The sequence below is a fragment of the Anomalospiza imberbis genome, chromosome 9, assembly GCF_031753505.1.
Source record: "Anomalospiza imberbis isolate Cuckoo-Finch-1a 21T00152 chromosome 9, ASM3175350v1, whole genome shotgun sequence".
NCBI lineage: Eukaryota > Metazoa > Chordata > Aves > Passeriformes > Viduidae > Anomalospiza > Anomalospiza imberbis.
Genome location: NC_089689.1, coordinates 29,666,193 through 29,685,778, shown reverse-complemented (window position 1 = coordinate 29,685,778; position 19,586 = coordinate 29,666,193). Strand labels below are relative to the sequence as shown.

At 47.4% G+C, this 19,586-nt stretch overlaps 1 protein-coding gene and 1 long non-coding RNA gene across 4 annotated transcripts in view; one reads left to right on the top strand and one right to left on the bottom strand.

The window, feature by feature from the left end:
• ROR1 (receptor tyrosine kinase like orphan receptor 1) overlaps positions 1-19,586 on the bottom strand; it is a 156,642-nt gene that overhangs the window by 11,056 nt on the left and 126,000 nt on the right. For 2 of the 3 annotated variants that reach the window (XM_068198993.1, XM_068198994.1), the window contains 2 exons: positions 2,843-2,970; positions 1,451-1,768 (listed from right to left, as the gene is read on the bottom strand). In XM_068198993.1, coding sequence (XP_068055094.1) covers positions 1,451-1,768; positions 2,843-2,970 — 446 coding nt within the window. Of the gene's footprint in view, positions 1-1,450; positions 1,769-2,842; positions 2,971-7,524; positions 7,648-19,586 lie in introns of those variants that run through there. The other variant, XM_068198995.1, reaches the window with a different exon arrangement.
• LOC137478891 (uncharacterized) overlaps positions 1-19,586 on the top strand; it is a 369,499-nt gene that overhangs the window by 339,658 nt on the left and 10,255 nt on the right. The window lies entirely within an intron of this gene.

Here is a 19,586-nt window from a genome sequence, read left to right as displayed (position 1 = left end):
CTCAGGGGTGACCTCAGCACTCCCCACAGCTCCTGAAAGGTGCCTGTGCCCAGCTGGGCTTGGGCTCTGTCTCCAGGCTGCACTGACAGAACCAGAGCACACAGGCTCAAGCTGTGCCAAGGGAAATTCAGGTTGGAAATTGGGAAAAAGCTTTCCCAGAAAGGGTGACAAAGTTCTGGAATGGCTGCCCGGGGAGGTGGTGCAGTCACCATTCCTGGGTGAGTTTTAAAAGCCTGGAGGTGGCACTGGGTGCCAGGGTTTAGCTGAGGTGCTGGGGCTGGGCTGGACTCCATGATCTTGAAGGTCTCTTCCAACCCGGTGATTCTGTGAATTCGTGAAACCTCCTCCACAGCCACCTCACCACCGGGAAATCGGTGGGAGAGGGTCCAGGCTTCCCTGGAGAAGGGTCCCGAGGTATTCCCAAGCACCTTGGAAGCTGGGTGGCAAAAGCAGGACTTTAACTGCCAATTAAACTCTTCATTAATAGCTCCCATTAACAGGGAGGGCTGAGGTGCCTCAGGGATTCAGGCAACAAAGACACCTGAGATGCAAGCAGGGATCCACAACCACAAGAACCCTTGTGTTCCTGCAGGGAGTCACTCTGGTAACAATATCTTTATTCTGCTGGCTCTTGAAGAGAAGAACTGAAACCTGAGCTGAAAAACCCCAACAGCGACTGCAGGCTCTGGAGCAGAGCAGCATCTCAGGATGAGCTGTTGGCATCTCCCAGCATGGCCCAGTTTGGGAGTGTGGGCTCCCAGTTTGGTGTGGCTGCAAGGCAGGGCCTGCTTTGCATTCACATTCCTGGGGGGATTTAAAGCTTATGCTCCTGTAGTGAAAACAGCTTCTGCCAAGCATTTTTAATATGAGGTGCACAAAAGAGGGCAAAACTGCAGTGGGAAATGGAACTGCAGCCATTCTTTTCGTAGGAAGGTGGACAATTTGTGGGAGCCTCGTTTTATATTTGACTGTTCAGATGTGGAAGGGCTGTGAACAGGCTGCAGCCCTGCCTGATCAAAGAGTAGGCTCAGCCAGAGCCTAAAATTAGGCTGGCTTAGGCAGGACAGCCCTGCAAATGTTCCTCCTGACAAGGATCCCTCCAGTGTACCTGTGGTGCTGCTGGAGCACGTCAGGCTGAGGTGGGAGGAGGATGAAGGAGCAGGGAGGATGAAGCCACCCATATTCCTCAGCATCCAAATGCTTACACTCCATAGTTTCCAACCCCATATTACTTAGAAAAGACCTGAAGAATCCTTCGGAATTCCTGAAGAAATCCTTCAGAATTCCTGAAGAAATCCTTCAGAATTCCTACCCCTGCTGGACAAGCTGGGAATTCCACCCGTGAGCTGTCAACGCCCCGCACTGGCTCCAAGCGGGATGCACGAGCCCTTGCAGCCAGTCTTGGCACAGCAGCACCTTTTCCATGGAAAAGCAGACGTTCTGCACTCACTTTTATTGATGGGATCAGCCATGGGAATCCCGATGCGGATGCAGTTGACAGCCTCGGGGCTGTCGGGCTGGGGCAGATCCTCGCAGTTGGGCAGCTTCAGCCTCATCAGGATCATGGGGTTGGACCTGGCAAAGATGTACTCGGTCTGGCACAGGACGTTCTCCAGGATCTCACACTCATCCCGGCACAGATCCCGGGGTTTGGGAGCAGAGGAGGTCTCGTCGCAGTAGGGGAAGGCGTAGTGGCACAGCGAGGGGATGGCAAACTGGGAGCACTTATCCGACAAGTGGCTGGAGGTGCCGATCATGGTGAAGGCAGCTGGAAAACACACACGGGGGTTTGGCTTGGGAACTTCTTCCCTGGGCTGTTTCCTTCCCAGAAAAACCCTCACTTCCCACTGCAGCTGTGCAGGTGATGAACAGGAATGCACAGCACTAATTACACTGGAAGTCATTAACCATGCTGATTTCACTGACAAGGAAAATACATCAGGTTTTCATCACGGGATTAATGCTAAGCTCATTACCCAACCCCCAAATGTAATTATTCCTTTAATTATTCCTTTACTTATTCCTTTTTTCCTCCCAAATAACTTAGAATAATTTAAAAATTCATGTATTATTTGGAAGCCCAACAGCTAAACCCCAAATTCCTGCACCGGTTCCTTCGTGGAAGGTGACAATCCCAATACAATCCCAAATAACTTTTCAAACTAAATGCTGGAAGATTATGAACTGGTGGCTCCACATTGTATTTCTTGCGGAAAAGCCCAAGAAATGCAATGCAGTCTTTTTTTGCAAACGCAATGAAGCCTTGTTTTGCAAACAGTGTTTGAAGACAAAGGGAAAAGAGAAATTTGGGATATTCTGACAGCAAGGAAAAAAAAAATCTGCATATAGAGATGAGTACCAGGGCTAGGATCAGGCCAAGTTAATTTATATGAAAAATAGAGAACATCATGGTATCTATGGCATCTGTGAATTCAGCAACACCATCAGTACATCCCACAAAACTAATGGCAACTGGTTCTCCCCTAAATCCAAAGGAATAATACTGCTTGCTGGATTATTTATGCAGCCTTTCCCAGCACCTAAATTATTCCAGCCACGTAAAATCAGCTAAAGTTTGTCCTCCTTCGCTTGCAAAACCTGCTGGGATAACAGCAGCACTGAGTCTCCCAGAAGCTGTAAACACACAGCCCCTTCTCCTTGAAAAATCTTTTTTTTTTTTTTCCAGGTGTTTTGGAAGGAGCTGGAGGAGCAGAGACACCCAGACGAGCTCATGGTAAGAGGGAATAAAGCAAAGCAAAACAACATCGCTGTTTATAAAACCCCAGCAGCTTTTTGGGAGCAGACAGCTCGGTGGGGAAGCAGCCACGGTGTTTTTACCCACCTGTAATCTGATTTTCTATTTCCCCCTGCATGTGCAGGGACTCCATGTAGATGGTTCTGTTGCCAATGAAGCGGGCGCAGGCGATGCCCCTGTAGGGCTGGCAAAACCCATCCTCCTCATACTCATCCCTGAAACCAGCCAGAAACACAAAATGGTGACTGTAAAATATTGAAAACAATTGGGATTATTTCATTCCACTCAAAAATATCTTGAATATTTGTTTGTTTAAATAAACCCCTTTCATCTGCGTGGTAAAAAGTGGCATTTCAGCTTAGCCAAAATACACATTAATGTTGCATGAAATGAGTGCTTTTAAGGCTCTGCTCAGAAATACACCCAGCCTTGATTAGAAGAGAAATATAAACTGCTTGGAAAAATAGGATTGATGTTTATTTAAAGCAGCTAACACATAGTTTTCTATTTTTGAACCAAGCTTGTGCTTAATATTGATAAACACAGCAGGAAGAGTCATGCAGGCAGAATTTAAAGTGTATGTAGAAAATCCAACCTCTGCCAGCAGTGGTACCCAGGAAATAGGAAATGTTTGCTCAGCCTTCCGTGTGTGGCAGCATTTAGTGCTAGAACAGAACCAAAACTGAGACAGGAGTTCTACAGACACATTTCTTTCATTAGGTGCTTTCTTTTAGGCAATATAGGAGACATTCAATCCAGAAATCCAGATGGGAAATTATTTGCCAATGCTCTTCAAACAAAGCAAAGAAAGGAAATTACTGAAGACCCAGGCAGACACTGGGTATTTTGAATAATCAGCTCTGGACAGGGAGTTTTAGTGGGGTTTTGAGGAGGGGTTTGAGTACATGGTCCCTAAATCCCAACCGCATGAATCAGCCCTTTCAATTCCTTCCTCTGAGGATCCACTCGGAGATTCTTTGCACTGAGATTTTTGGGATGGATTTTCTGGACAGACACCTCGGCTCTGCTTGAGCTCCCAGCAAAAAGGAGGAGCTTTATGAAAAGTTGCTGATGTTTTCTTCGTTATTCCTGCCCAGGCAGCTCCTCTATGGCTCTCAAACTGGGATAAATGATACTGGAATATCCCTAGGGATGGTGACAGCCGCGTAGGGAACAGGTTACTTCCTTTGTGCGCAGAATTCTCCCTCCCCCAGATGCCAAAAACCCAACAGCGGAATCACACTACGCCTTAATGAGGGAAAAATCAGAGCTTTTTTTAATCAACTCTGCCATTAAGTTTAACAAAAGCCACTTTCATCCCCTGCTGAAGACCTTGGCTGCGAGAGCTTGGAAATGCAAATCCCGTGGGGGCTCTTTGAAGTCGCCCGTTCTTTGTGCGCTGGGGCGGAGGCAGCGGCCGCTCCCAGCGCCCTGCCACCGCGGCCAGCGCCGGTAATGGGATTAGTGGGGAGAAGAGCTGGGATCGCCTGCCAGGACATCCCAGACATCCCCCGGGCTCCCGGAGCAGCGGGCCGGGCTTCCCGCAGCGCTCACTGCGAGAAGCCAAACCCCAGGGATTAAGCGCAGCAATTGATGAGTGTGAAGGCGAGGGGGTGGGAAAGAGGGATGGGAGAGATGGAAACAAGGACAAGGAGGCTGGAGAGGGGCTGGGGACACAAACCCTGTGAGGAACGGCTGAGGGAGCTGGGGGTGCTCAGCCTGGAGAAAAGGAGACTCAGGGGTGACCTCAGCACTCCCCACAGCTCCTGAAAGGTGCCTGTGCTCAGCTGGGCTTGGGCTCTGTCTCCAGGCTGCACTGACAGAACCAGAGCACACAGGCTCAAGCTGTGCCAAGGGAAATTCAGGTTGGAAATTGGGAAAAAGCTTTTCCAGAAAGGGTGACAAAGTTCTGGAATGGCTGCCCGGGGAGGTGGTGCAGTCACCATCCCTGGATGAGTTTAAAAAGCCTGGAGGTGGCACTGGGTGCCAGGGTTTAGCTGAGGTGCTGGGGCTGGGCTGGACTCCATGATCTTGAAGGTCTCTTCCAACCCGGTCATTCTGTGAATTCGTGAAACCTCCTCCACAGCCACCTCACCACCGGGAAATCGGTGGGAGAGGGTCCAGGCTTCCCTGGAGAAGGGTCCCGAGGTATTCCCAAGCACCTTGGAAGCTGGGTGGCAAAAGCAGGACTTTAACTGCCAATTAAACTCTTCATTAATAGCTCCCATTAACAGGGAGGGCTGAGGTGCCTCAGGGATTCAGGCAACAAAGACACCTGAGATGCAAGTGGGGATCCACAACCACAAGAACCCTTGTGTTCCTGCAGGGAGTCACTCTGGTGACAATATCTTTATTCTGCTGGCTCTTGAAGAGAAGAACTGAAACCTGAGCTGAAAAACCCCAACAGCGACTGCAGGCTCTGGAGTTGAGTTCATCTTCTCATCATTAAATGCCCAGGTAGGATAGAATTAATTAGCCAGTAATTATTTTTTATGGAATTATAGCATCATAGAATCCTTAAGGTTGGAAAAGGCCGCTAAAATTGAGTCCAACCATTCATTTCCCAGCCCTGCCAAGGCCACCACTGACCACGTCCCCAAGTGCCACATGCACAGGGATCTTAAATCCCTCCAGGGATGGGGACTCCACTGATGCCTCAGGTTTGGCTTTTATATTTTCACATTCTGAGCTGCTTTAGTGTGTGGCTCTGGGCTGCACATCAGGGGATGGTGAGCTCTCTGCACAGAGCAGGGAGACAAAACAATTCCTGCTCCAGCTGGGCACCAAGGACAAAGGATCCAAACCTCAGGCCCAGGAGCACCAACAACGTGGGCTGGAGAGAGAAAAACAAGCAGGATGGGACTGCACGGGCTAAAGCTGGAATGGGACAATGAACTGCAATGTGCCCATGGAGCAGAGCTGATCCCAGGGAGAGCCCCCGGGAGCGCTCGTGCATTTTGGGACCATTTGGGTTCCTCTTGGGTGCAGCCCTGGCTGGGCTCTGGTGCTGCCCAGGGTGGATCCATGGAGGAGATCCTTTTGATCAATCCCTGCTTTATTCTGTAACTCTGCCCAGTTACAGAATAACTGCTCCAGGGCAGCCTGCAGAAGGCATCACCACCACTGTGCCAAAGTCTGACCACCACTTCTCTAAAGCAAATTTCCAAAATATCCACCCTGAGCCTCCCCTGACCCAGCCTGAGGCCATTCCCTCTCCTCCTATCCCTGCTCCCCCAGTGGAATGCAGCCATTGGGAGTATCCAGGTGTTGCTCTGATCCTGCAGGGATTCCAAACTCTTGGGCTGATGTTAACAGCAGGTGGAAGCTCCTCACCAGGGAGGAGAGGCCAGATTGGGCAAACTGGCAATGGCCAGAGAGAATCAGGGGATCCCTGAGGCTGGAAAAGCCCTCCAGGGTCATCGAGTCCAGCTGCTCCACCTGCACTGCCACGGCCATCACTGCCCCATGTCCCCGAGTGCCACATCCACAGGGATTTAAAATCCCCCCAGGGATGGGGGCTCAGCACTGCCCTGGGCAATTCCTTTTCCATGAGCACTTTTCCCAACATCCACTATTTGTATCTATCAAATTTATATCCAATATTTACCCAATACCCTGAGCCTGCCCTGGCCCAGCCTGGGGCCGTTCCCTCTCCTCCTGTCCCTGTTCCCTGGAGCACAGCCAGACCCCCCGGCTGTCCCCTCCTGTCAGGAGCTGTGCAGAGCCACAAGGGCCCCTGAGCCTCCTCTTCTCCAGGATAAATTTATCATGGAATTTCACTCCGGAACTACAGAAAGGCTCCCCCAAGGACCGGCAGCTCACCTGGCTGGAAATGCCCTGAGGAGCGGGATTTTGCAGAAAATCTCAGGAGGGGAAGATTGGAGTAAAGAGGAAGGGTCAGGATGCCACCAGCTCTGCCCTGGGGCTGCATCCAGGGAATTCCCACAGGGAAAACAGCAGATTAGTTGCTCCTGAGGAGCAGGAACTACTTAGGATTTGTTTTGGAAATCAGCTCCAGAATGGGCAGAAGGGTAAAACAAACGAAAGGAACAGAGGGACCCAGAGGGGCCGCGGTGCCCTGGCCCCTGCTCGGGCTCACACAAAAAGGGCCGGGAGGTTCCTGTCCTGAGCAGCAGCTCCCCGAGCCACCGCTCCCCACAGCAGAGCGGTTCTGGGGAGCGGCCCCGGCTCTCCAAACCCTTTCCCACGGAACAGATGCTGCCGAGGTGATCACCCTGTGCTTTGCAGACATTCCGTCCGACCCCATCCAAACCCAGAGCCGGAGCCCGACACGAAACGCACAGAGCCGTGAAGGGCTCCTGCAGCCCAAACGCATTCCCCACCTCCTGCTGCCCCCTGGCAGCGCTCTGCCTTTCAATACAGCTATTTTCGGCTTTGGCTTCAAACACAGCCGTCGGGTTTTGGCTTTAAACACACCTGCCAGTTCTGGGTTTTAAACACAGCAATCGGTTTTTTGTTTTAAACACAGCAATCGGCTTTTGGCTTGAAACACACCTACCAGGTTTTGGCTTTAAACACAGCTATTATCGGGTTTGGCTTTAAACACACCTATCAGTTTTAGGTTTTAAACACAGCAATCGGTTTTTTGTTTTAAACACAGCAATCGGTTTTTGGCTTTAAACACAGCGATCGGATTTTTTGCTTTAGACACAGCTGTTATCAGTTTTTGGCTTTAAGCACAGCTCTCAGTTTCCCGGGATCAAGGCTGAGCCCCGTTCCTTTCCCACAGCGCGTTTGGCATCCCTCACCTGCTCTGTGTAAGGAACCACCTCATCCCTGCTCCGATGTGTTTCTGCCTCTTGATCCTGATCCCGCACAAGGAAAGGTCCCTTCGGCTCCAGCACGATGGAAATTAGCCCTGACCCAGCAATTAACGTGTGAACACTTACAGCTAAACACTTAAATCCTAATGATGAAGTCCTAACGAACTGGAAGTCAGTGCAAGCCTGGGGGCGTTTCTGGCTGTGGATGGGTTTGGATCACCTGTGCAAATTGTGGCTGGAGTGGGGAGGACAGGAACAATTCCAGCCCGACCACAGCACAGCATCTGGGGTCTGGGAGCTGCCCCATAACTGATTCCCGTGGAGTCTTGGCTTCTTTTTTTTCTGCCAAGGTGGGGATTAAATACACAAGACGGAATTTCTTGTTGGGACTCAGATGTTTGTTAGTTCTCATCTCTGCCACAGTCTCACAAACCCTGAGCTCTGCAGCACTTCACTCTGACAAACTACAAATGGAGCCCCACCTCTCTCTTGACAAGGCCTTTTAAGGATCAACTGTCCAATTAAGAAATGACACCTGAATTCTTTTTACTTTTAACCCAATAACCAACCACCCGTGCCCGCAATGGGGATTTTTTATCCAATTACACAAAACCACCCAAACCCATGGAGGAGGAGCTGAAGAAGAAGGTGAAGAAGGACCAGCCACTGCCCTAAAACCTCCATCTTGCTAGATATATATTACTATGTATACCTAGTATTCTAGTAATATACAAAACTCAAAACTCCATTATTCTATCAATAAATAAAACTTAAACTCTAAGTTCTCCACCCTGTGGTATCACACACTTCTATTCAAACTGCACACCCACAATCCCAGCTCTCCCATTCCATTTTGGAAGCTTCTCCACGGCCTCAGGTCAAATGCAGTGTTCTCCTGGGGGTCAGAGCCTGCCAGCACAGAAAGTCTGAAGTTCTCAGCAGCCAGGGTTCCAGCAGATTCCTGCTCCTTGCACTCCTGCACCCCACAAGGCCCCTCTGAGCGTTGGGTGAAGGCTGCACAGGACAAAGAGCTGGGTTTTAATGACCAGCAGATGATACAGCACTGTTAAGATCCTTTCTTTTCAGATTTGGTTTCCACTCTGTTTTCTGTTTCACTCTGTCAATATTTCCAGCCTGGGTGTTTATTTTGGAGCTGGCCCATTGCTTTTGGATCCTGCTGCACTTCCCCCTGTGACAACACCTCTGGCTTGGTGTAATAATAGCACCAAGGATTAATTTACACCCTGCTCAGGTGTCCCTGAGGATCTCATTGCTCAAACTCACAGAAAACCAAGGAGGAGCTTTGAAGGGTGTCCGCAGCCAAAATCTCTTTAAGATCCCCCTCAGCCCAGCCCATTCTCTGATTCCATCTCTTTATCTCAGCTGCTCCTGGCGTGAGGCTCCAGTGAATCCAGAAGCTGATCCCCCTCCCAGAGCAGCTCCTTTCTGAAACTGGGCAGAATTTCTGCCTCTGCAGCTTTTTGGGCATCCCCATGCAGAGAAGCATTAACAATCAGACTGCAATATTGACTTCATTGGCTCACACTAAGCCTGGAGGGGCTTTGTGGTATCACCTCCTCTGCAACTGGTTCCTAAACACAAACCACCTCTGCAAGGTTCTCTGTCAAACTCCACTTCCCAACATCCTGAATTTTCTTTGCCAGCCTTTTTTTCCTAAATTACAAGAAATCGCCCAAATTTAAACAACATTTCCAGCAAGTGCCAACAACAAGTCCAGGAACTCAGTTCAGCAAAAGCTTTGTAACCAGGCTTTAATGTGAGTCCATTTGGAAGAATTTCATATATTGATAGAAGAACTGAACCTGTGAGATCACGTTGTATTTATTTTTACAATCCACTATATTAAAAAAGCATATTGCAGAGATGCTGTAATTGTGTGGTCATTCCTACCACACCCCATGGACCTTTCCTTTCCTTTCCTTTCCTTTCCTTTCCTTTCCTTTCCTTTCCTTTCCTTTCCTTTCCTTTCCTTTCCTTTCCTTTCCTTTCCTTTCCTTTCCTTTCCTTTCCTTTCCTTTCCTTTCCTTTCCTTTCCTTTCCTTTCCTTTCCTTCCCTTTCCTTCCCTTTCCTTCCCTTCCCTTCCCTTCCCTTCCCTTCCCTTCCCTTCCCTTCCCTTCCCTTCCCTTCCCTTCCCTTCCCTTCCCTCTTCCCCTTTGTGCCTTAAGAAGGATTTAAATGAGCACCCTGCAAGAAAGAATCATAAATACAGGACTAATTTGGATATCTTGAGCAAAAGTGGCCAAAGGAGAGAACAGAACCAGGCCAGACAAAGTCCCAAATGCTTTGAGTGTCCCACAAGCCAGCATGAATTAAGGTGTAAATGCAGAGAAGGTTGATTTATGAGAATTAACCAATCTGAAGAGCAAAAGCAAATAAATGTTGAATTACCTCCCAGATCTACCAAGGGGAGATGGAAAAGTTTTGGCTCTGGGTGAAGACTGCAGACATTTTTTTCACTGACAAAGTGAAAGACATTTTGTCTTTCTTTTGTCTGTCTAATTACAAGGTGTAGCAATAAATTATTTTTATGGTTATGTACACCCAGTGCCCCCTCTCTGTATAAATTATTTGTACATTGTTAAATAAATTATATTTTGTTCCTTCCTCATGTTCCAGCTTCACGCAGGATGAAATGAAAGGGTTTTGACTTGGCAGATCTCCCTTAAAGCAAACAGATGAATAAAATTCTCTCATACTTTCCAAAGAGCAAAACCCAGTTCCTTGTACCTCACTTGGAAAATGGGAACACCTTGGCTCTGTTTCATGATTATATTTCAGCAAATTCCTGCATTTCGCTTTGCAAAAAGGAGAGAACTGCCCAGACATGCATGTCATTGTGTAAATTAGGGAAAAATTCTGGGGAATAAAAGCTGTTGCTGTTTGACACCCCTTGAAAGGCACAGGGCAGCCAGGGGTTGAAATGGGTCACTGGGAAAGCAGAGGCAGAAAGTAAAAAATTCATAATGCTGTGCTTTGACATCATTATAGAGTCCCATAGCACCTCTGAATCAATTAATAATAATAATAATAATACAGCCTGGGATAGTGGAAAGTGTCCCTGCTTCTGGCAGGGGTTGGAATAAGATGATCTTTAATGTCCTCCTCAACCCAAACCATTCTAGGACTCTGCGATTAAAAAAATAATTAATAATTAAATATTTTAATAAATAAATAATTAATTAAATCTGCCTGAGGAATTGCTTTACTGAGTTGTTACCTCGCTGTTCAGACTGATGGTTGCTCTGAATGATGCCTCCAATCCAGGTATGGATAAATAATCCTAAATTTCCTGTGGGTTTGGCATGCTGGTTGAATGGATTTGCAGTGGGATGGCAGCAGGGAGCCCAGGCCAGCACTGAGGCCACATTAGGGCCACAGATTAGAGCTAAATATTGATCAAAAATCAATAAATCAGCCTTGAGGGATGTTCTTCCCTCCTAAATGTCCCTGTGCTGACACAGCTCCTGCAAAGGCCAAGGGCAGTCCCTGCAGGTGGGGTGGCTCAGCAGCTGCAGCTGCTTAGGGAACAGCCTCGGGAGCAGGGTTTGGCTGTGTCCTGGCAGACTGCTGACACCATTATTCAGGATGAACTGCAAATCATATTTGCAGAGTTACGGGAATGGCAGGAACTCCTGGCACTGGTGGTTTGTTTGACAGAGCCGTTTTCAGGTTACGTTTGGAAGCTCAGCTCGTCCAAGTTTCGAAACTCAGAGTGGGGAAAAAAAAGTGAAATGATTTTGAAGAGCAGTCAAGAGGGATAGGATTACACGTGCTGAATGTTGCCTCCTCTCTCAGAGGAGAAAACCCCCAGAAAAATCCCCTCCCTCCTGCTGGATTCCCTCCTGGAGCCACAGGGGTTTCAGCCACCCTGCCCACCTCTCATCGGGCACGGAGCTCCAGGAAGGAGGTTGGGGTGGAGCTGCCAATCCTTCCATCCCAAAAAATCCCATAAATCTGCAGCTGCTCTGCCCTGAGTGATCCCAGACCCAGTGGCTGATGGTCTGAGGGGCCTTGGGAGGGGATGGATGGGGCTGGAGCCCATCCCATCCTCATCCATGTCCTACACACTGCTGGGAACTGGACACCAAGGCAAAGGGAAGAGACTTCCTCTAGGAGCTTGGCCACATCCTTCAGGCTTTTTGTCCAAATCCCTCCTAGCTGGGAGGGAATACTCAGAATTTAGGGCCCAATTATGCACATTTTGGTTAGGCTTGAAAAGGTTGCCTGCCCAGCCCAAAATTCTGAAATTCAGATTCTGATGTTCTAGAAAGCAACATCCCAACCCTTCCTGGGTATGAGAACACTGCAAATGCAGCTTTGAACTCTTCAAACTGATAGAAAAACCTGCAATATTGAGCCCCACAAAATGAGTTTCAGCCCATTTTATCTCTCCCTAACTCTTTCCCGCTTTCCCTTATTTTCTGGAGTCACAGCTTTATTCTGCTCCTCCCTCCCCTCTCTTTCCTCCTAACATTTAATTTGTCTTCTGTGCCTCAAATAGTTCTTTCTTCTGGTGACCTAATATTTTAACCTTAAGCATGATGAGAAACAGACTTCACAAGCCTGACACTTGAATTAAAAGTGAAACACATGCCTCAGCACAAGTTAATTAAAAATAATACCTATAATGTTAGCATGTTTAAGCTATTATTTGACCAGAAATTTGCACCCATCAATAAATGGACTCCACAACTGCTGCAAAAATAACAGCAATCTCCAAGTTACCAAAATTAGCTGGTTTAATTCTCTTTTTATTTCACAGATAAAAAGATCTCCCTGATAGGAGAGGGCAGCCAGAGGGGGTCAGGCTCTGCTCCCAGAGAACAGGACGAGAGGAAACAGCCTCAAGCTGTGCCAGGAGAGGTTTAGGTTGGATATTGGGAATATTTTTTCATGGAAAAGGTGCTCAGGCATTGGGACTGGGGCTGGTGGAGTCCCCATCCCTTCAGGGATTCAAAATCCCTGTGGATGTGGCACCTGGGGACGTGGAGCAGTGCTGGGGGTGGCCGCACTCCATCTCACAGGGCTTTTCCATGGCTCTGTGGAATTCCAGAGTGCTTTAAGAAAATGGATTTTCCTCAAGAACCTTGCTGGGAGTTAGGCCTGGGTGGGAACACTGAGCTTTCCTCAGCAGTGTGGGATTGTTGGGTTTAGGAGCATCACGGACTTGAGCTGGGGCTAAATCCAAACCCATTTTGAGCACTTGGTCTCCCTGAATTATTTGGTCAAGCCTCACAACTGCAAAAACATTGGAAGCGCAATAAAAACTGCAGCTCCACCATAAATCTGCCCCACAAATCCAGCCCCTGCCCCACAAATTCCTCAGCTGGGAATTGCCAGAGCTTTAAAGGGGTCCCCACCGGTGATGCCAAACTGGGAAAGGGCTGTGGAAAAGATCCTTTTGGAGATAAGGAACTCCTTCTTAAGACAACAAACACCAGGGAAAATTGGCTCCAGTGGGAAGGAAGAGCTGTCCCTCTGTGCCCTCATGGAAATGGGATAAGGCGTGGAGAAAAAAAACCTGTTTGTTTTCCTTAAAAACATTTTCCCTCCCTCCGGAGGCTGCTCAGCCCCGAGTGAAGCAACCACACTCCAGGAACCACCCTGGGACCAAACCACTCACATTTCAGGAGGGAGGGCTGGAATATTCAGAATTTAGGGCCCAATTATTCACATTTTGGATAGCCTTGAGAAGGATGCCCAGCCCTAAATTCTGAAAATCCTGCTTTGAGGAAAGAATTGTGAAAAAATGGCAGTTTTCTACTCTAAAATGGGTCAAATCCCTCCCAAAACTTCAGTTTCTAGGGAAAAAACCCAGCCAGTCACTGCCTCTTCCTCATGTTAGCCCAAAAAAGTGAGTATGTTCCAACACACCTTCCTGCCTGTTTTCTGGCAGCAGCATTAAAAGAATTAGTAAGTAAACTCTAAACCTTTTTTGTCGTTGTTGTTGGAAACATTTAATTTTTCAAGGCCAACCAGTTTGAAACTCTACAAGTTTAAATTGTTTGTCTGAGTCAGTAGAAAACATCTAAAATGCTGTCCCTTCACAACCTTTTTACAGCCAATAATTGGTATTCAAGGTGAAAAAAAACCCTTTTTCATCCCCCACAAGCACATTTTAAAATTCATTTTAAAATGCACCCATTTTCCTGGACCAAAGTTTTAGGGTATGGAATTTATTGATATTTCCTAACACATAAAACTATCCCAATTGTTTTATTTAGTTTTATTTTATTATTCCAGTGTGCCAGCAATTGAGAATACAAATCCCCTGGAGGTTTGCATTTAGAGGAATTATGTTTATGTACCACTGGGTCACAATTTTTTAAGTCATTTTACACATGATTATTGGGGTGTTTTGATGCAAATTAAAGCATGTCTGCCAGACTTCCTATCTGTACCACCAACATTTCAGCTGCAAATCTGGAATTAATTGGTATTGATAAGCTCAAATGCATGCTATGACTGATACTAATGCATTCTCCCAGTGGAAAAATATTATTTAAGATAACAGACTTGTTTCTAGAACCTTGTTTTAATAACAGCTGTTCATGCACACTCGAGCAGTTGCACTGGATCAAATTTTAAAGCTGGGTTTTATCTCAGAGTGGGTGAAATTCTCAGATCAATACTCACTCTTATCGTGCTCTTGTAATAAAAAACGTGGATTTTGCAACTGCATAAAAACCTCGAGGATTAAGCCAAACATCATTTAAAAGGCAGGCACACCACCATGCATACAGCACTTAGAGCTGGAAATCAAAGGAAAGCCTGCTATTCCTACCCTGCTGCTCCTTTGATCCAGCCTAGGAGCTTTATTTTGGCAAGACCACAATTGCCTGTTTTGTCTGCAATGCCAAGGATGGAGTAACAATCCATGTTATTCATGGAAAATACGGAGTTGAGGGCCAGAGCTCCTCAGGTTTATCCCCTCAGAGCTGAGATCAGACCCCGAAACACTCCCCAGGGCTTCCCTCACGTTCATCATTGCTGGAATAATATTTTCTCTCATTATCTCTCGCTCCTTCCTGGTCTCCAAAAGATGGAAACACTCCTGGAAAGGCAAATCTTCTTCTGATACTCCTGGGCTAATTGGTACCCATTGAGGAGGAAAAACTGACACCACCAAATTTTAAATAAATGCTGAAAAACTACCACGAGGAGCAAAAGCCAGACAAGGAGGTTTCCAAAACTGTCAGAGCTGCCAACAGTGCAAACGAGGCTTTATGATGCTTTCAAGTCCAAGATGAAGAGTTTCTGCTGGAATTCATATTTGTTTCTCACAAGACAGAAATGGTGGAACTGTCACCAGAGTTAAAGGCGTTAAAAGAGTTAAATTTATCATTTAAATGCAATAAAATAGTTTCTGTTCCAAAAGTAGCTAAAGAAGACATTAGAGAGGAATTGCTAAAGGAATTTAAACACAGGCTGGGGCAATGTCCATCCCAGAGCTGCAGAAGAAACCTGTCCATGAGCTCTGCAGGATATCATGGGCTGTCCGTACTCCCAGCCATCCTGGGAAAACCAAAAATCTCCACGTCTGCTGGCCTTACAGCACCCAAGCCAAACCATGGAATGGCTGGAATGAAGCCCAAACAACCCAGGTCTGGAGGTGGTGACAGAGCTGAGGGCAGTTCCCAGGAGCTTGTGGAAAAGTGACCTCTCAGGGGCACTTTGGCAGAGCCAAGAGCTGGGCTGTAAAGGGAAGAATGGTCGTACATTTAGGATCCTAAAGGGGCATCTGACCCCGTGCATGAGCATGTTCAGAAGTTAAAGACAGATCAAATCAACATGACACCCCAAAGAGGTGCCCCAGTTGGTTGAAAATCCCAGAACTGAGCCAAAGAGAGAAGTTCTGCAGCAGTGGGGACTGCAATGTCCTGATGCCTCAGGTTTTGGCTTTTATATTTTCACATTCTGAGCTGCTTTAGTGTGTGGCTCTGGGCTGCACATCAGGGGATGGTGAGCTCTCTGCACAGAGCAGGGAGACAAAACAATTCCTGCTCCAGCTGGGCACCAAGGACAAAGGATCCAAACCTCAGGCCCAGGAGCACAAACAACGTGGGCTGGAGAGAGAAAAACAAGCAGGATGGGACTGCACGGGCTAAAGCTGGGATGGGACAATGAACTGCAATGTGCCCATGGAGCAGAGCTGATCCCAGGGAGAGCCCCCGGGAGCGCTCGTGCATTTTGGGACCATTTGGGTTCCTCTTGGGTGCAGCCCTGGCTGGGCTCTGGTGCTGCCCAGGGTGGATCCATGGAGGAGATCCTTTTGATCAATCCCTGCTTTATTCTGTGACTCTGCCCAGCCTCTGCTCCGGGGCAGCCTCACAAGGCATCCGTCGCTTCTCACTTTAAGCTCCCCAAATCTCTAAACCAGCTGTGACCCTTGAAAGGGGACTTGCAAAGTGTTCTTGGTGCTAATTGCTGGGCAGAACTGTGGCAAAATAATGTGTCCATTCATTTGGAGCAAAATCAGGATGGAGAGAAAATTTATTTGTTTAAAGTAAATTCACCCACACAAGAAATTTGGCTGGGGAACCACGGCAGGGTAACATTTGTGATTCATTTTTGCTGAGCACCGATCTTGGCTAGCTCAGGCACCAACAACAGCATCCAAATACCAGCTCAGATGATAAGTGCTTTCCTTCCTCGCCCAGGTAACCACACATGTTTTCCTGTTAACAAGATCAATAAACTTGACACACTCAGAAATGGATGATTAACTCCTTTTACAGTATTTGAGGTGGCCTGGGGTTATTGCTTTGAACAGCCAGAGCTGGAACGTCAGGAGTGGTTTTAATTATCAGGATAAATAATGTAACACCTTATAATCTTCTCCCTGGCACTGCAGGACTTTGTGATGGAGCTGCACAGACTGGGAGTGAGTAGTAACTACACGCAGGCTGGCTGAGCAGTGATGTTACCCTGGTAGGAAAGGGCATTCCCAAGGTTTTACACCCTGTTGAAGTCATGAAAGCCCCTTGGGTCACTACAGACTTATTCCCACTTTTAATGTTTTTACTAGGCTGAATAAACACTTGTCCCAACGCTGGTTCTCCTGAAGGCTGCAGAAGGCTGGAGTAAAATCTTAAGTCAAGCTTGGGATGAGTTGAAATTGAAAAAGACTAGGTTCAGATGGGATATTGGGGAGGAATTGTTCCCTGGGAGGGTGGGGAGGCACTGGAACACGTCCCCGCAGCAGCTGTGGCTGCCCCTGGATCCCTGGCAGTGCCCAAGGCCAGGTTGGAGCAGTCTGGGGTGGTGGAAGGTGTCCCTTCCCTTCTATATTACAGTTTTATAAACGGTGACTTTTATAGTATTTGACGTTAATCAACTAAAAAATGGAGCTGTGTTTCTTTTTTTATAAGGCTTTTAAAGGGTAAACTGTTAAATTAAGAAATTATACTTAAATTATTTTTATTTTTAACTTAATAACTAATTACTTGTGGTTTGTAATGTGGACTTTTTTATTAAATTATACAATATTACTTAAACTTGTAGAGAAGAAGGATTAGCTTCTGTTCTAAAACTTTCATTTTGTTTTGCATATATTATTATATTTTAAAACTTTAAGTTTTCTACTATGTGATGCTATACACTTCTATTTAAACTACACACTTCTAATGTTAGTTTTATTATTCAATTTTGGAAGCTTTCTTTAACGTTTTAGGCTAAATGCAGTGTTAGTGTTATACAGAAAGTCTAAAATTCTCAGTAACCAGGGTTCCAACAAATGGGAACAATATTTGGCAGGCTGGGCTGTTGGGTTTAACTCACAGGACTGGGTTTATTATTAGTTAGACCCAGACTGCCAACTGGGCTTAAAGATATTTATTATTTTTTACAACAGCCGAAGAATATCTCCATGAACACAACGGCCTGGAGGAAATGAGCAGCAGAAGTAATGCAACTTTCCAGCCTTTCCTGATTTTATTTTTTTTTTTTTGCCTTTCTGTTGTCAAAAACTTCAAAATGATCCTCACTTTTCTCCTTTTTAAATCAATCAGGAAAACAGGCAGAGAGGCTGTAACTCAGGGTCAAATTATGTCATCACAGGATTTCTTTAGTGTTGTGGAAAGACTGATAGCGGAGATATCCAATTAGAGAAAGGAAAGTTTATCCTACATCTGTGCCTTACTTATCAGTCCCCTTGGAATCACAGATTCATAAAGGTTGGGAAAAATCACTGAGTCCAATAAATAACCAGGACCCTGGGAGGGATTTGAGAATTTCCTGGATCCAGGGTTAAAAAAGGCAAGAAGGTCTTGATATACATATATAAATATGGATATAAATACAGTGACTGATGTATAAATAAAGGCAATAAAGACAGAATGACAGCACAAATGCCTCTTTCAGTGTTATCCTCACTCTCAGCTCCCCCAGTCCCCACAGATCCCACGTGCCAGGCCAGGGAACGCTGACTGTGTGGGAGTCTGATGGAAATCCAAACCCCGAAGCCCTCAAACCCTGGCTGGAGCGTTCCGCGAGGGCCACCTCCACCCCACACATTCATTCCCTATGGGTGACCCCGCACAGAACCAAACCAAGGCAGCTTTCAACGGCACACTGTCTCCCCTTTGTGCTCCCCATGCCCAAGTTCTAATGCACTTCACTCCCTGCTTAAAAAAATATTGACACCTCAGTAATTAATTTGTTTTCAGATAACGCAGCTCTGTCTCCTGGGCCTTTCCCCCGTGCCACGTGTGGGCAGGAGGGGTTTCTGTTTGCACTGCCCACAGATAAGGGAGCACTTCAGCTGGAATCTGCAGAAATACTTATCAGACACCCTTCCAAAAGTCAAAAGCACTTTCTAAGGTCAATCTTGCCCCAAACTCCAGGCCAGGTTCTTTTCTGTAGGTTTGCCACAGCGTAACAAAATACAATTTAATGCTCTCCATGGCAAAGAACCTGGCTGTTTGCAGCACTGCTCACACGAAGATCGGTGGGTGATGCAGGGCCACAGCAGACAGAAGCAGTTGGATTTTGGGAAGGAATTCCTGGCTGGGAGGGTGGGCAGGGGCTGGGATGGAATTCCCAGAGCAGCTGTGGCTGCCCCTGGATCCCTGGCAGTGCCCAAGGCCAGGCTGGACACTGGGGCTGGGAGCTCCTGGGACAGAGGGAGGTGTCCCTGACGTGGCAGGGGTGACACTGGGTGGGATTTAAGGTCCTCTCCACCCCAGCCCACCCTGTGATTCCATTCTCTTTCCTGTCCCAGGCCACTCCTGCAATAGTTTGGGCTGATCCCCCCCAGACCAGGTGCCCAGTGGCCCTCCAGCTGCACCAGCTCCAGTTCAGGCCCCTCTAACACACCTTAATTCTTACTTTGGCTCAGCTTCCCACATGTCTGGGAGATAAGGGGAGGTAGAGAGGCAAAGGAGCCTGGGGTTCCCAGATAAGATGTATATTTAGCTACCTAAGTACCCTGAGGTGATAAAACACCCTGGGATAGGCTCTGGAGCCAATTCACTTCATACAAGACACGACCGTGGCTTCCCAAATTCTGTATTACATTTACCCAGAGGTTTTCAGTTCTTTTTGCTCGCTCAGGAAAAACCAAGAGCACGACTCCCAAAAACCTGAGCACCCTCAGAAGCCATTTCAGTGTCCCCAGTGCCAGAGCAGAACAATCCAGGGGAAAGGTGAGAAAGTGCTGATGCCTTGTGAGGCTGCCCCAGAGCAGAGGCTGGGCAGAGTCACAGAATAAAGCAGGGATTGATCAAAAGGATCTCCTCCATGGATCCACCCTGGGCAGCACCAGAGCCCAGCCAGGGCTGCACCCAAGAGGAACCCAAATGGTCCCAAAATGCACGAGCGCTCCCGGGGGCTCTCCCTGGGATCAGCTCTGCTCCATGGGCACATTGCAGTTCATTGTCCCATTCCAGCTTTAGCCCGTGCAGTCCCATCCTGCTTGTTTTTCTCTCTCCAGCCCACGTTGTTGGTGCTCCTGGGCCTGAGGTTTGGATCCTTTGTCCTTGGTGCCCAGCTGGAGCAGGAATTGTTTTGTCTCCCTGCTCTGTGC